The following is a 14,489-nucleotide window of genomic DNA, read 5'->3' as shown; positions in this document are numbered from 1 at the left end:
ATGGTAAACATATGTTTATAGCTACATAGGAAAAGGAGAAGTTATATTGGATTCACCCATCCTAAATTCTTATTTTATGCAGGCAGTCAGAGCCGCAGAACTCTGGGATATTATATGTTTGTAAATTAATATTTCTACGCATTAACACTTTGGAAACAGCAGGATAGCTAATGATATGCTAATGAGCTGACAGTTTTTATTGATCGTAATGAAAGTCGACAAGTGCCTTACTTTGTGCATGCTTGAATATTTTGCTAACTTTCTTCAGGGAAGAAATATATAATTGGTTGTATTTTTTTTTTAATGCTGCTTGAGAGTTTCAGAAATCTTACTTTTTTTGTTATTCATTGCAAAAGCTTGGGCTTTTTCCAATGTATAAAGAGTACACATCTCTCTCCATATATTTATATGCTCAGCAGGACCTCCCTTTATTTTTCAGAGCAATTTGTTTCACTGTTTTAGCATATAGAAAAAACAGACCTATTTTCCTTAGTGTAAACAGGGATCTGCAGAGGAATAAGTGTTAAAAAAGAATTGGCGTTTTGGTATATGTGTTGGAGCCATGACAGTATATACCTCAAAAAGTACTGTTTTCAGGGTACTCTTCTGAGCATTATCTTAGCTATTCCAAATATATTCTTATTTTAGTGATAGTCCAACAATTGTTGTATGTCTCCTTCTGCTCCAAAAATTAATGGCATTAATAGCCTTGTGGGCCACATTGCCATGTTGATTCAGATGATACTTCAGTGTATCAGACGAGTAAGGGGAAAACATCATGTTCCTGAATCACTGTGGCCAGGTGCTACCCTTTTTCTAATTTATGCATCAGTTCCACATCCCTGTTTATAGTGATTATTCTACAAGTAGCCCTGCCATTTTACATCATGATCAAGGGAGTTAAGTCCGGCCTCTTACAACTAATATCTCTTACTGTGTAACTTACCTGCTATGACGAAGCCTGTAGAGTTGGGACTTCCCCTGACCAGATGGAATGGTTTTAGCACAGCAGTGGTGGGAGCAAATACTGAGCAGGCTTAAGAGAGCTTTGCCCGTTTGCTTTAGAGGGAATCTTGTGAATTGTTTCCTTTGAAAAATTCACAGTGACCCTTCCGGTTTCCTTGCGTGCCCCAAAAGCAAGATTTGTTCTAGTGCCAGAGAACACTGTTAGAATCAGGTTAGGAAACAAAAGTAAATGCAACTGAAAGGAGGAAAACAGTGATACCAGATGTCTGGGGGACCCTCGCAGGGGCAAGGATGTGATTGCTGTCAGCGTCAGAATTATCGGCACAATGTGCCTCCTCACTGAGAAGGGCCCTTCTGCCTAAGGCTCCCTCCAAAAAGCCACTGCGGAAACGGACTTCTTAATACATTACTGCTTAGGTGGTTGATGTCAAAAGACTAGTTTTCCTATCTGCTGTGATAGGCTCTGTTGATCCTACGGTCCTGCCTTTGTGCCTGGGGACTCTATGGTAGGTGCTTAGGAATCGTGCTGGTATTTTTACGGCACAGCACCACGCGTGTACTTGGTGCTCTGTCGTCCCTTTGGTCCCGGAGTCACGCAGACTTGGGTGGAGTAAATGCAGCGCCTCGGGTAACAGCAGCTCAAGGCCCTGGTGTGGGGCATGTCCGCAGCGCGTGAAGGTGCGCGGTGCCGGGCTGGTTCCCGCCAGGATCTAACGGCACTGCCGAGCCGTGGGGCGTCGGGGGCGTCAGCTGGAGCGTCGGCGGGCCACCCTACCGGCCCCGGTCGATGCTGACTTACGCGGCCGCGTGGCACGCTGAAGAAGTGCTCATAGGAGAGCTCTGTGGGAGGGTGCAAGGCAGTATGAGTTTGAGGAAATGCAAATGCAGAAATTAAGAGCTCGTAGAGCCTTTTTGTAGAGCGAGGGAGAAGTCCTCCCTGCGAGAGAGCCCTGGGCTGCGGCCCGGAGGAGCTGCGCGTGCCTAACGCGCTCTCTGAAAATGGCCACAGAAAGCTCTGAGCAGGCTAGACTTGATGCTGAAGTAGAGATTGTCCCCTTTTGTTCATGTTTATTACAGTAATTATGACTGTAAGAAGTGTCTGCCTATAATGAAGTCTTTCTATTAAAAACATACGTCAGCAAAGCCTGCGCTCTTTGAAGTTAAAGGATCACTTCTATATTTGATCATATTAATTCTGTCCGTATCAGAGGATGTATAAACTCAGAAGGCATCTATATGTTCCCACTGGTGAACTGAAGCTAATGCTTTTTCCCTTGGTAACGTGCTTTCACGTAGACAGAAATTAAAAAACAGGAAACAATTGTGTTTCCTCTTCAGAATGTTTGTGGTGTTGGGGCCCCTAAGATGCAATAGGCATCTTAAAGCTTTCGTGGAATGAAAAAATCCCCTCCCTTTTTTCTTTATTTGCTTTTAAGTATAAACCTGTCCAAATGACGGTTAGCCAGTACTGGTGCAATAAAGAGCTTAAACACATATTTAAAGCTGAGCATGTGCTTTTTCAAAAAAAAAAAAAAAAATTCAAGAAAGCATCTTACTGCTTTTCTCTGGATGGTTTCTTGTTAGCTGTGTGATATGATATGGTGAAACTTTGTAATCTCATTTATTCTTGGTTGAGCTTTTTACTGGAGAGACTTAAGCATTAAATTTTTTTTTATGCTTCAGCTTCTGATTTTTCACTGATGACTACTGTCAAGAGGTGTATAAAATAGCTTTCAGGATGTTCCTTTTCTAGTGACAGTAGTACTTCTCATTATTATGGTGGTTTCATTATTTTCATAGATGAAAAGGTTAATAAATGTATATGCTTCCGCAAGAGAGAGAGCATGATCTGATTATGTCTATTAATAATTTCAGTTAATATTCGATCATGAAACAGTAAGCAGGAAACAGTGCTTGCTGATTACCTTCTGCTGTTTCAGAAGATGAACACAAATGTTAAGCGTTACTTAACTGTATTTGCAACGAAGAGCCAAGGTGCAGACTCTTTCTTACCTTCTGCACGATATGCTCTTTACATACTGTTCAGTTTCACAGCTTGCTTTGCTGAGTAGCTAAGCATAGTGCTGCGTGCGTGTTTCGTTTTTCCTACGTGCAGACAGTGCCTTATAGGCTTGAGTAACTGGTGTTATTTCATTGCTTTTTCACTACTGTCTTCCCATTTTGAAACATTTAAGCAGCTTATGTTTAGTGATTGCAAAAGATAAAACAGTATTATTTGTGTCCGTTTAATGAAAATTAACATGCCAACACCCAGGAAGACTAGGAAGAGAAATTGTTATTTTGTCCATCTTAAGTTATTATCTTCATGAAAAGAGTGAGCTGGTCAGTTGTTCGTACCTCTCAATGGCACATAGCTTGTGAAAACATTTGTATAGATCTAAGTACGTGCTTGTAAACTGTATTACCAGTTATCTCTCTCTCTCTCTCTCTCTCTCTCTTTTTTTTTCTTTTTTTTTTTTAAAACAAAGGGTGTTATTCAAGATGTGAAAATCATCTTTATACCCAATGGATATATAACACAGTGTCCTAATCTGAATCGCAGTAAGTAGCAATTTATTGACTCTAGTGGTTTTAATTTTTAATATTAATTACTTCTTTATTTTAAAAATAATATTTTCAGGCTTGTCATTTTTGCATGTGATGACCCCCAGAAAGCAAAAGTTCTGTGTAAAGATTGCATTTTGTGTTCAAATAAGCAGCAAATGATATATCAACAGAATATCAAACCTGATTTATTTATGGGTTATTGTGTCTTTCCTTCTCCTCCTTTCTTTTCCTTTTCTTTTTAAACTTCCTTTTTTGAGCATGCCCAACCTGCAGTGATTTCTTAAGTCTGGTGCAAGGAATCATGGATTTGCAAGAACTTCTGGCAAAAATGACTGCAAAAGTAGGTACCTAAGCTTCTTTGTCAATTCCCCATTTCCTTCTTTGCTGAGACCAGCGTGGAAGTATTTCTTCCTTTCACAATTTTACGTTTTCATGGTAGAGAAATGGGTTTTTCGCTTTTTTCCTTCTGCCAGTAGCCCTGTCTGCCATGGATTTAAGGAGATAGTTTCATGGATGTCACTTAAGCTTATAGGACTTCTATTGCCTGACTTACTCTTCATAAGATAGTGACAAAAGGCCACGGGTCTCGTTTTTTGCAGGAAGCCTCAGCGTGACTTCCTCTTCCATATCTGGGATGAATGCAGAAACAAGGGAGTGAAATCCCTCAGTGATTTCCTCACTAAGTTGTGCTGTCAGAGGGTGCGTGCTTGCCCGTGGAGGACTGGCTGGCCCCTGGAAACCCTGTGAGCTCTCCAGGAAGCCTGTGCAGCCTCTTTCCTAGGAACTGAAACGGTCCCATAATGGGGGGTGGGGGGATCACACAGCCCCCAAAACAGAAACGCCTGTGAAGTCGCTGGTTATGCTGCTCTCAACATCACCTGTTATCAATGGCTTTTACAGTGTAGAGTAAACCCAGCTCCAGATTATGCTGTTTTTTTGCTGGTGTGCATTGTGGTAGGGTGTATGGGAAGCTATAGGGTTTTTTGTTTGGGGTTTTGGGAATTTTCTTGTGTCTGCTCCCATTCTACACAGTCAATCTGTGTTAGGCAAGGCCCTTCTGCTAAAGCTGTGGTCTGGCTTCTGGGCACAAAAGCCTTGGTTTAGAGGTGACTGAACTCCCCCAGCAAGTGTTAAAGGGCAATCTGTGAACACTTTGAGGTTAATGTTGGTAAACCATCTGGTCCATGGTAAAAGGCAATTAATTGTCCCATCTAAAACAGCACTTTTGTGCTAATTACTTGTAGATTTAAGTGCAACTAAAACCAACCTGTAGCTGTCTTGAATCTCAGTGTAGTTACTCAACAGGAATTTCAAAAATAGGATTTGTATAGTAGTGCTACCAGTATAAAGGAATTATGTATGCTATTTGTTACTGTGCTACCTTTAAGTTTTTTTTCCCCTTCCTAATAGGAAAGGGAAAAAAAATATTATTATGAGTGTGTGCATTATACTGACAACCCACTTACCCAGCTGACATGCTTTGGACAGGCTGACTCAGAATGAGAAATGTGAAGCTTTTAGTTCAGTTTGCTGCTTGTACTGTGAAACAGAGGCAATTATTTTGAGCCCTGCTGGTAGTATGAGCATGTTCCAATTATGCAGTGTGCTGAGTAACTTGCTTTCTCTGCTGTTAATTATATTTTTGCTTGCTAGTACTTTAGGGGGGAAGCAAATAACACAGTATTTGTACTCCAAAGACTCCATGCTTCCATGAAGTGGTTCTAGGATAGCCTTTTGTTGCGAGTTCCTTTTCTCTTGCAGCAGTGCACAGAGTATTTTATTGCATTGGTTACAGAAACACTGTTGTCCAGGAAAAACTCGTAGCAGAAAAGGACGCTAAATTGCTGGACAAATGCATATCAAAAATGGAGGGATTTAAGAGAAGCTTTAAGGCTTGTATCTGCCATTTTTGTTCTCAGGCGTAAATAGCCCCAAGCGACACTAATGCAGATGCAAGTATGATGTCTGACAAGGCAAAGAGCTGGCCTAGAGAAGGGCTGTACAGCTGCCCATGGAGATCCCTTTTGCCAGGGCGGGTGGTCAGAGAACGGCTTGCAAACATACTTGAGCAATGACCCTCAGCTCCTGAGGCCCCGTACAGAGAGATGCAGAGTGCGAACATGTCGTGTTGGAAAAGCGTGCCCTGTGGTTTGATGTTCAGCTGTTGCTTTTAGGCTCTGCTGTAGCTGGGGCTTTAGTTTCTCCCTAAATCTGTTTGATTATAGCTGTATTACAACATTGAATAGACCAATACATGTTGCTGCAATGAATGTGCTCCTGCAATTTGTATAGTACGGGCTAAGAAGACTCAGACCAGAGCTGTTTCGGGAAGAAAACATCAGAGTAGTGGCTTAGGGCTTCACTAATTTTGGAAGCCTTGTGAATTATGCAGTGTGCGGGTAGGAGGAGAGAGCTTTACCTCAGGGCCCCTTGAGTCTCATGTTGGCTCTGGAAAAGACACAGAGGCTGTATGAGTGGCCCAGCAGAGCACTGACTAAAGCAAGTTATCATTAAACACTAGGTACGTTTGATTATGACTTGTAAAAAAACCAGCTGCTGTTATGTCCCTTTCTTACCTATGCCTTGAAAAGACATAGCTTTTACTGGTATGTAAACGCTAGCTTTTTAAGCCTGTGCTATTTTTGTTGTAATTTGAATGAGGTCTGAATCTCTCCAGTAAATCTGTTTCATTGATTTAATCCTGTGTCCTTAAATTGTTAGAAATCCAGCTAAAATACTAACTTGCGGCAGGACAAAAGCATCATACTGTAGTTCAGCATTCCCAACCACCTTGCTAGAATATTGTTAATTGTTCTTTATATGTAATGGATGAAATAATTCATGCAAAACTTGATAACATACTACTGAAACCCATCTGGGATCTCCTAATTTGAGTGGTGTAACTTATGGGCTCACACTAGGATGGGGCTTGTTGTGCTGAAGAGAACCACTAAAGACTTCTTGCACAAACGTCTGTCCTTGATTGAGGTCAAAAGGGTTGAAACTTGAGTTTGATTAAAAACAAGAAAATTAACCACTTGAGTTCATTAATGGAATAGTTCTGTTGGTTTGTTTATACGATGGATTTATATAGCCATGAATACTTATATGAAAAAAAAAAAACTTTTATTGAAAAGTTGGATACTTTTGGTTTCGAATTTTGCCAGAAATAATACATTTTTAACAGCAATCTGTCTTTCAGTTATTACTATGGACAGAGGAGAGACAAGGAAAATGTTAAATAAGTTATGTGAGAACTACCTAACCAAATATTTCTGAATGCTGAGAATTTAGGATTAGGTTAGCCTATGGAAAATGTTGAATGTGGTGTGAATTTCTTCCCTCTCCTTAGTTTATTTCAGTTCATAACCTAAAAAATATAAAACGTTTGAAGCCTGAGGATTTTCTACTGATGCTTTGAATCTTCGACAAATCTACTTTATGCATATTTGACAACATTTGGGAGCACATTTCTCCTAATTTTAAGGAATACCTTGTTTTGTTGAGCTCAGCAGAAATTTTTCAATTAAGCCTTGAAGCTTAAACACAAATCAAATGTGCCTGGTCATGCCGGTATAGCAGATGAGTTAAATGTTCTTTCTGAACAGATTTTGTGGGCTGTGATACATTCATTGACCTGTGAGCATTGGAGGGTGTTCCTTGCTACATGTCCTTCTTCTAGGGAAGGCGAAGCTGACAGATTGTGTAACACCATTGATACAGGCACCTGAGCAAAGGTCACGCTGTTCATACATACATCTTTTATTTGGATAATTGATTCACTTTATTTAAAATATATCTTAGAAAGTAGGTAGATGGTATTTAAATAAATAAATATGATATGAATTTAGCAAGATAATGCAAACAATGGAAAAGCTTAAAAAATACAAAATTTGTATTCTCATAGCAATTTTCATCTTTCTGTGATTATTAGGACAGAAAAAGTGCAATATTAAGGTTTTTTTCCTGGTTTTGAAAATGGAACTTAGAAAAATATCCGTTCCCTTTAAAATTTTTATAGCACACTTGCATAGGAAGGTTCATTTTTGTTATTTTCGTATTAAAAATATGTGATCCACCCATGCAAATAAAGTCGAAGCATAAGACAAATCAAACATCTTTAAAAACCTGAATATATTTTATACGCTGTAACTATAATGAGGGTTTCTGCTGAAAACTAGCAGCTCAGTAAAAGGATAGGTTTTACCTCTAAAATGTGAAAAGGAGTTTTCAAGTCACCAGCTCATGCTGGGTTTGGGGGGGAGGTGAATATCAATCCCATTAATATCCCAGAATAACAACTTAAGGAATTAAGAGCTTTTATTCAGGGCTTTCACTCAGGAGGGCTGCAGAGAAGAAAATACAGAAACTTGCCTACTATTCCCCCCACCCCCCGAGTATGTTACTCTTTTACTGGCAAGAAGTAAAATGGACATGCTAGAACATTCACTTAAAGCAGATGGAATTTTAGAGGATAGAAATATATAAAGCTCAGTTATATGCAATTATGTTTTAAAAAAAAAAAAAAAGTCCACAGCTTGTGCATTCATCTTTATAAAATTTGCTGCTATTAAAATGTATCAATCTCTAATGTGGACTAATAGTATGGTATTTATGACAGAATAGGGTAGGCATTCATTTTATCTTGTACCAGATTCAAGTAGCCTCACTATCTGCCATGGCTTCAGTGTGATGGCTTATGCACATACAACAAATATGGACATAAAAAATCAAGACTTTGAGAAAGTCTGATCTAGCTGGTAGTAGAGTAATTTTAAAGTGATAGCGGTTCTGGGGGCTGAAGAATGCACATGTTTACTTCTAAATATTGAGTCTTGGTAGGACTTTTTTGAATTTTAGTAAATACGAAGAAGGCATTTGGAGTGCTCTTCAGGTTTAGAGATGGCACTAGATACAAGGTGTGCATAGATGGGAGTTATTTCTCTCTGGAGGATAGTCAGTTTAAGAGGGTGCCCTGTATGAAGGGGGAGGACTGTAGGAAAGGGCAGTTCGGGAAGCCTGCTGGGTATATCAGGCAGAACAAGAAGTGGTAAGAAAGGGATCCTGCTGCTACGATGGATCACATAGGTTCTCCCTGCTGTTTGCTGTCTAGAGGGCCACTGTCCCTTTCTATTGTTATGCGAATCATCACTGCTCCCATTTGTTATTGCACAGTATCTCATCAGTAAGTACAGCAGTATCTAGCTTACAGTTGTAGGACTAGGAAAAGATTCATTAGTTGTAGCTTCTTCATATGCCTTTTAGTAACTGGAATTGAGAAGGTAATGAGAATAGCAAGGACTGCAGAGAGCTGGTCACCAGCCCAGGGTTAGCTCATGGAACACCTCTTCTCCATTAATCGTAATCTGGAAATATCTATGCAACGGTCTTCTAAAATCCTTCTTTCCCCTCTAAATCCTATTTGCTATTATAAGGCTAAGATTTTTCTAAAAAGTCAGGAAGTAGTGCTCTGGCTGATGCTTGGCAAGGAAGAGATGGGGATGATCAGAAAAGATCAGTCTGCCTGCCTTCATGTTTTATGCCCTATAATCAGGGTAACGGGCAAATTAGAAATTCCTTTTACAAGCAAGTGTATTTTGTGTACCTTTGGTAGTACCTCTAAGTTCCTGAGGGCATCTTGGTGGGGCTCATTAAAGTACAAGAGACAGTTTCGTAGGTCATACACTATTGTCATTTAGCACAGCTCCATCAAAGTCCATGGAGTAGGGTTAGTTTATATGTGCTTACATCCTGGTTCAGCGTCTCAAAGTTTGTAGTCGGATTTGGTTCAGCTAAAAGTAAGCATACAGCTTTCTAATATTTGCTTTGTTAAAATCATGTGTTCGAATTGCAGAAATCTCATCAAGTTGCTTTCATTTATAGTTAAATTATGCAGAAACAAGGCTGAGTCAACTGGAAGACTGTCACTGTGAGAAGACTTGTCAAGTAAATGGAGTGATCTATCGAGACAAAGACTCATGGGTGGAAGATGATCACTGCAGGAATTGCACATGCAAAGTAAGAATTTCTAAAGGGTTTAAGGAATAGGACCCAATTAAAATATGAAAATGGAGCTGGAATTCATAATGTTAACTGAGAATAATTTTGTTTTTAGTATGCACCTAGCGGCAGTATGAACAATAGGGAGAGAATTTTTTTTAAGATATTTCTTATGTGCATCCTTCATAAATCCACTTTCCCTTGACAATGCTCTCCTATTTGTTCTAAATAAATCTGTGAGGGCTTTACTGTTTTGGGGTGAAATCATGGTGTTGACTGTTTGGTTCGGAACTGTTTTCACTCTGGTGGTCCTTTAAAAAAGGAAGCATTATCTTAATAGTATTCATAGATGCTAAGTTGCATCTTGCATGGTAACAGCATGCAGATTCTGTTTTTGGTGTTTATCACGGTGAAAACCCGAGGAACAGAAGAGAATTAGAATGTAAATCTTGCCTTGTTGAAATTATTTGATAAATATCTGAAGAGACTGCTTGCTTGCTCAAGAAAATAGAAAGTGGACTGTTAAAAATCTTGAAGGTGATTGGCAGAGCCTATAAAAAGTGATGCTTACGTTCTTGTAAAGATGAGCTTACGTTTTCCACTTAATCTGCTTTGCTACTCTGGGCAAATGGGATAAAACCAGTAACATATATTGAAATGGGGTGATTCTCCTTCAGATGTATTTACATGCGGGTTGGTATTCAGAAAGGATTGAAGTTGTTATTGAAGGATGGGTCTATAATCCACACTGCTGTTTTCATTTACTTAATGAGTTTGCTGCCTTATATTTATGTTTTGTGTAAAATACTCACTGGTTACAACAAGTCCTAGTTGATCTTTGTCTTAATATCCCTTGCTTAGAGTGGAGTTGTGGAGTGCCGACGGATGTCCTGTCCCCCTCTTGATTGTCCTCCTGAGGCTCTTCCAGTGCATGTGGAAAGCCAGTGCTGCAAAGTATGCAAGGGTAAGTACATTACACAGACCTTTTCCTTCTACCTTCCCTCTAAGTGGAGTTAAACCTGCCCTGAGCATAGGAGCATTTTGTAATGACTTTTATAGGTCCTGTTAGATCAGGAAACATGAGTTGTAGTGGCAAATTTAAGAAGAAAATTAATAACGTGCTGAGAAATATACAAAATGAAGCATTGCTGACTGCTAAGATTCTCTTGCTACATATTGTCAGCATAAAATTATTCTTCGACTTGTTTGTGCAAAAAAACTCTAACCTGGCTTTGGCTTGCATCTCCTATTGATGTTGAGGAGCATGAAGCCTTTGGCCTGAGCTTTTCGTAGTGATGTGTAATAAGTTGAGGTGTTGTCTTTTTGCCTTTCTTTTATTACAGCTTGGAAGACTGTTCTTTGAAATGAACATGACAGAATTTTAGGCCTTGGTTAATATTACACTCTGTGGAGTGATAGTTTATTGCAAGTCATTTCATAATAGAACTATAGAAAGAAGGAAAAAAAGTAATTTTGAGGTTAGTCTTATTGTCAGTTTTCCGTTCTTGCTTCTGGAAGTAAGAGTCTGTATTCAGTGTTTGTTGCCTTAATGGTAGTACAGTGGAAGAAGTCAGTTTACGTATGGAAATTTTAGCTGAAGACTGCACATCTTACCTTATGAAGCACAAATGATCATTTTTCCTCCTTCTTCTTGGAGATCAGTAGACTTCAGGCATGGCTCTTTCTGTAATTCACAAGACAAGGATGTTGAATTATTTTAAGACTAATTAGGGAAAAAACCCACTTTTTTACCATTCTGTCACTGAATTCCTTAGTCCCATGTATGAATTTCCCCTAGCCGTGATGATTCACTTGCTGTCGTTTACTCACACCATCTCATTTGTCTCAGCTATATGTTGGCACGAGTGTTCTGCTCACCAGGAGATGTCTCTGAACAGAGTATTTAGGTGGTAAACTGACCCTGCTGATGGATTTTGCCCCTGCCCCCGCCCCCCGCTCCTCCTGATCTCAAAATACTTTTAGTTGTAATATGTTGAGAGTCTGGAAAGTTCTTCCATGAAACCATATGGTACTGGCCACCTCTCTTGACACGCCTTTTGCTAACACATATGTAAGTACAAAAGTCAGAATTTGATAAAAAGGAATCGCAAGGCATAAAATTGTAAATTCAGCATATATCCCTATGAGTAAACTGTGTTTCTGATTTTTTCTAATGGAAAGATGAACAATCACACTTGCCTTTTGTCACTGATTGGCACAAACTTGGCTCGTTACTCTGACGAGAACGCAGCATGTCAGTCAATGGGAAGAGCTGTATGGAAGTTGATTGAAATTGATTGTAAATGCCGGCTCCTTGACAGAATGACATGCTAGGGCCGCAGTCAGTCACTTTTGGGTATATAGTAGCAATTACTGAGGCTTTCCAAAGAGCTGCACTGCAGGTGTTAATTTCTCTGTGCTTTTCCTATTTAGCTCTGGTAGAATCATCCGTTGTCATTTGCTGTCTGTAGGGATTATTGAATGGCTGGATTATTAAACAGTTTCCCGTTTTAGCTGTGGGTTAAAGAACAAAGTAGTTCTAACATATGAAATGTTAAAGGTTTTAAAAATGAGGTGGTTCTATTTTGATCCCTGCCGTCTTGTGTTAGCTGTTCCAACTAGTATTTGACAAAATGCTGTAATTCTATTTAAAATTTCACCATTCTTCCGAGTTGTGTATTTCCTTACTTTCTCATGCATCCATGCTTGTGTTAAAAGTGGTCATGTCAGGAGAGCAGAAAGAAAAAGGAAATTGCTCCACTTCATCTTTTTCCGAAAATAGTTACTTGGATTCCTAATTTAAACACAGCTTCCTAATCTCAAGTTATTCTTGTAAGTGAGATCACAACAACTCAGACATATAAACTAGGGCAGTTTTAGAAAAAGCAGGAAAACTGGGATACCAAAAGTAGGAAGCCTAATTTTTAAACGTGTTGTTGACAATGAAAATAGAGTTCTTTTGAAAACCTTGCTCCTTTCTTCTAAGTTTAAAGAGAAGATCCTTTTGCTGCTGTGGACTACTCCTATTAGTGTCAGCTGTAATGGACCCCCCCCTCCCTCCCCGACCCGCAAGTGCTTGGTCCCCTTATCGCAGTATTCAAGAGAGAAACTGAAGTAAAGCAGTTACTAGGTGGGCTGTGACCGCTTTTTCTGAGAACCAGCACTTTGAACGCTTTCTTTTTCAGTGTGTGCATGCCTTGACTCAGGGAACTTTTAAGACTTTTTTTAACTTGCACCACAGGATTCATACCTTTTAGCTCTCCTTTCAGTGTAATAGGCCAGACTCTTAGTTATTGGTCAAGTGTAGTGATAGCTGAAACACCACAAAGAGGTTCATTTTATCAGCGTTCAGCAAGTCACTGACATGGTTAGTAATGTAGACTCTCTGAGAACAGTGGGCTCCTTCATATTTTGGATGAGTGTGCAGTAGTATTATTGACCAAATTTCACGCACTGGCATGGCTGCTGGACATACAGGACGGAGTGCACAGAGTTTGTCCATAGGTGCTCCTCAGAGCATAAAATCATCTGCAGCTCAGTAAAGAGCCCATCACACTGTTCAGCAAGGAGGAAACTTTGAACCCAACAAAGATGTAGACTTTTACATGTGCGCCAGATGTATGGATTCAAGAGAAGATGAATTGGCAAATCTGTGCACGAAGAGTGGTGTCACAGTTGGGTACCTAAAGAGTTATAGCAATAGTTACTTCACCAGCAAGTAATTCTCTATGTCTAATGTTGACTGAAAAACTTGGTGTAGATGTAGACAGACGCTTCTTAGAGTTCAGAGTGGGACGCCTACACCTAGCGAGCTGTTGGTTTACTTCCACACAGATACACCTCTGAGTGGGTAAATTTAAAGTATAAGGGATTCCAGTCTCCGTACTGTTCTGAGAGCATACTATGAATTGTTCTGTTTGCTACTCAGAAGGTTTGAAAAGAAATTAGTGACAAAAGAAAAGGCTGAGCATAGTATTGCCTTCTCATGGCCTCTGGTAGCTGTTGAAGGGATGATGAGAAACTAAGGTGATATCTGTGATCAGAGTCAAGAAGCGGACTTTGGAGAAGGATCCCATGATGTTGAGCAAGGAGGACGCCAAAAGTTTTAACAGCTTTACAGAGTGCCTTATGATGTATACTTGATTTGTGTAAAATCATAATAGTCCAGCTATTCTCTTTAATGATTGATTTGCTATCCTCTTCTGAAATTGAATATTAGAGATTGACTTCCAAGAGGTTACTGATGGTTATAGTAGTGCTTGTCCTAGCTGTTTGCTACCATGGCTTTGCTGGATGTTACCTTCCCCAAAGTGGCAGTAGTCCTAGACTAAGCTAGTTGACTTTGCCTTGAAATGGATGAAGAATGCTCACATCTTAGTCTGTTGGCTCTGCTGTGGAGGTGGTTATCTTTAGCAGAGTGGCCAAAACTTTGGGGGAGAATTTTTTTTGTTGATTTTGACTGCAGGAGGCTTTCTGGCAACAGCTTTAGTGTTGTAGGACCTTTCCGTTTCCTGTGGAAATCTGCGTGTTTCATGTGTACTTTAAGAATATTTTTCTGAAATAGTTTGTTCAGTTCATTGATTTATTAGAGTTATTTGCTGCATCTAGTCAACTTTTGCAGTGCTCCAGCAAGTTGAAGAATCCACCTTTGTGCCCATATAAAGTCTGAGGGTTTAATTGAAATCTGTGCTTATATTGCTCTCTTGATGAACAGTGCACAAATAAATGTCTCCAGTTCTTCAAGTGCGTCATGAAGACTTCTGGTAACACAAATATTGTAGCTAATCTGACAGAATGTCAGTAATGAAAATATTTTCTAATGAATGCTAATGAATTGAGTCCAGTATCAATTGTCTTGTGCTCTATTTCTGTTTTTCACTTTGTGTAAATGAGCTACTTGCTCTGAAAATGAATTTGTTTAATGAATTTATTTTTAATTATATATAATGCTGGCT

The 14,489-nt window shown here is 39.5% G+C and overlaps 1 protein-coding gene across 2 annotated transcripts in view; it reads left to right on the top strand.

The window, feature by feature from the left end:
• Positions 1-14,489, top strand: part of NELL1 (neural EGFL like 1) — a 290,897-nt gene that overhangs the window by 59,311 nt on the left and 217,097 nt on the right. For both annotated transcript variants that reach the window (XM_068945356.1, XM_068945355.1), the window contains exons 6-9: positions 3,456-3,528; positions 3,792-3,874; positions 9,418-9,552; positions 10,396-10,498. In XM_068945356.1, the coding sequence (XP_068801457.1) occupies positions 3,456-3,528; positions 3,792-3,874; positions 9,418-9,552; positions 10,396-10,498 (394 nt within the window). The remainder of the gene's footprint in view (positions 1-3,455; positions 3,529-3,791; positions 3,875-9,417; positions 9,553-10,395; positions 10,499-14,489) is intronic.

This window comes from Struthio camelus, chromosome 5, assembly GCF_040807025.1.
Source record: "Struthio camelus isolate bStrCam1 chromosome 5, bStrCam1.hap1, whole genome shotgun sequence".
In the NCBI taxonomy this organism is placed as follows: Eukaryota; Metazoa; Chordata; class Aves; order Struthioniformes; family Struthionidae; genus Struthio; species Struthio camelus.
Note: the sequence above shows the minus strand (reverse complement) of the source record. Positions and strands in the feature narration are given on the sequence as shown.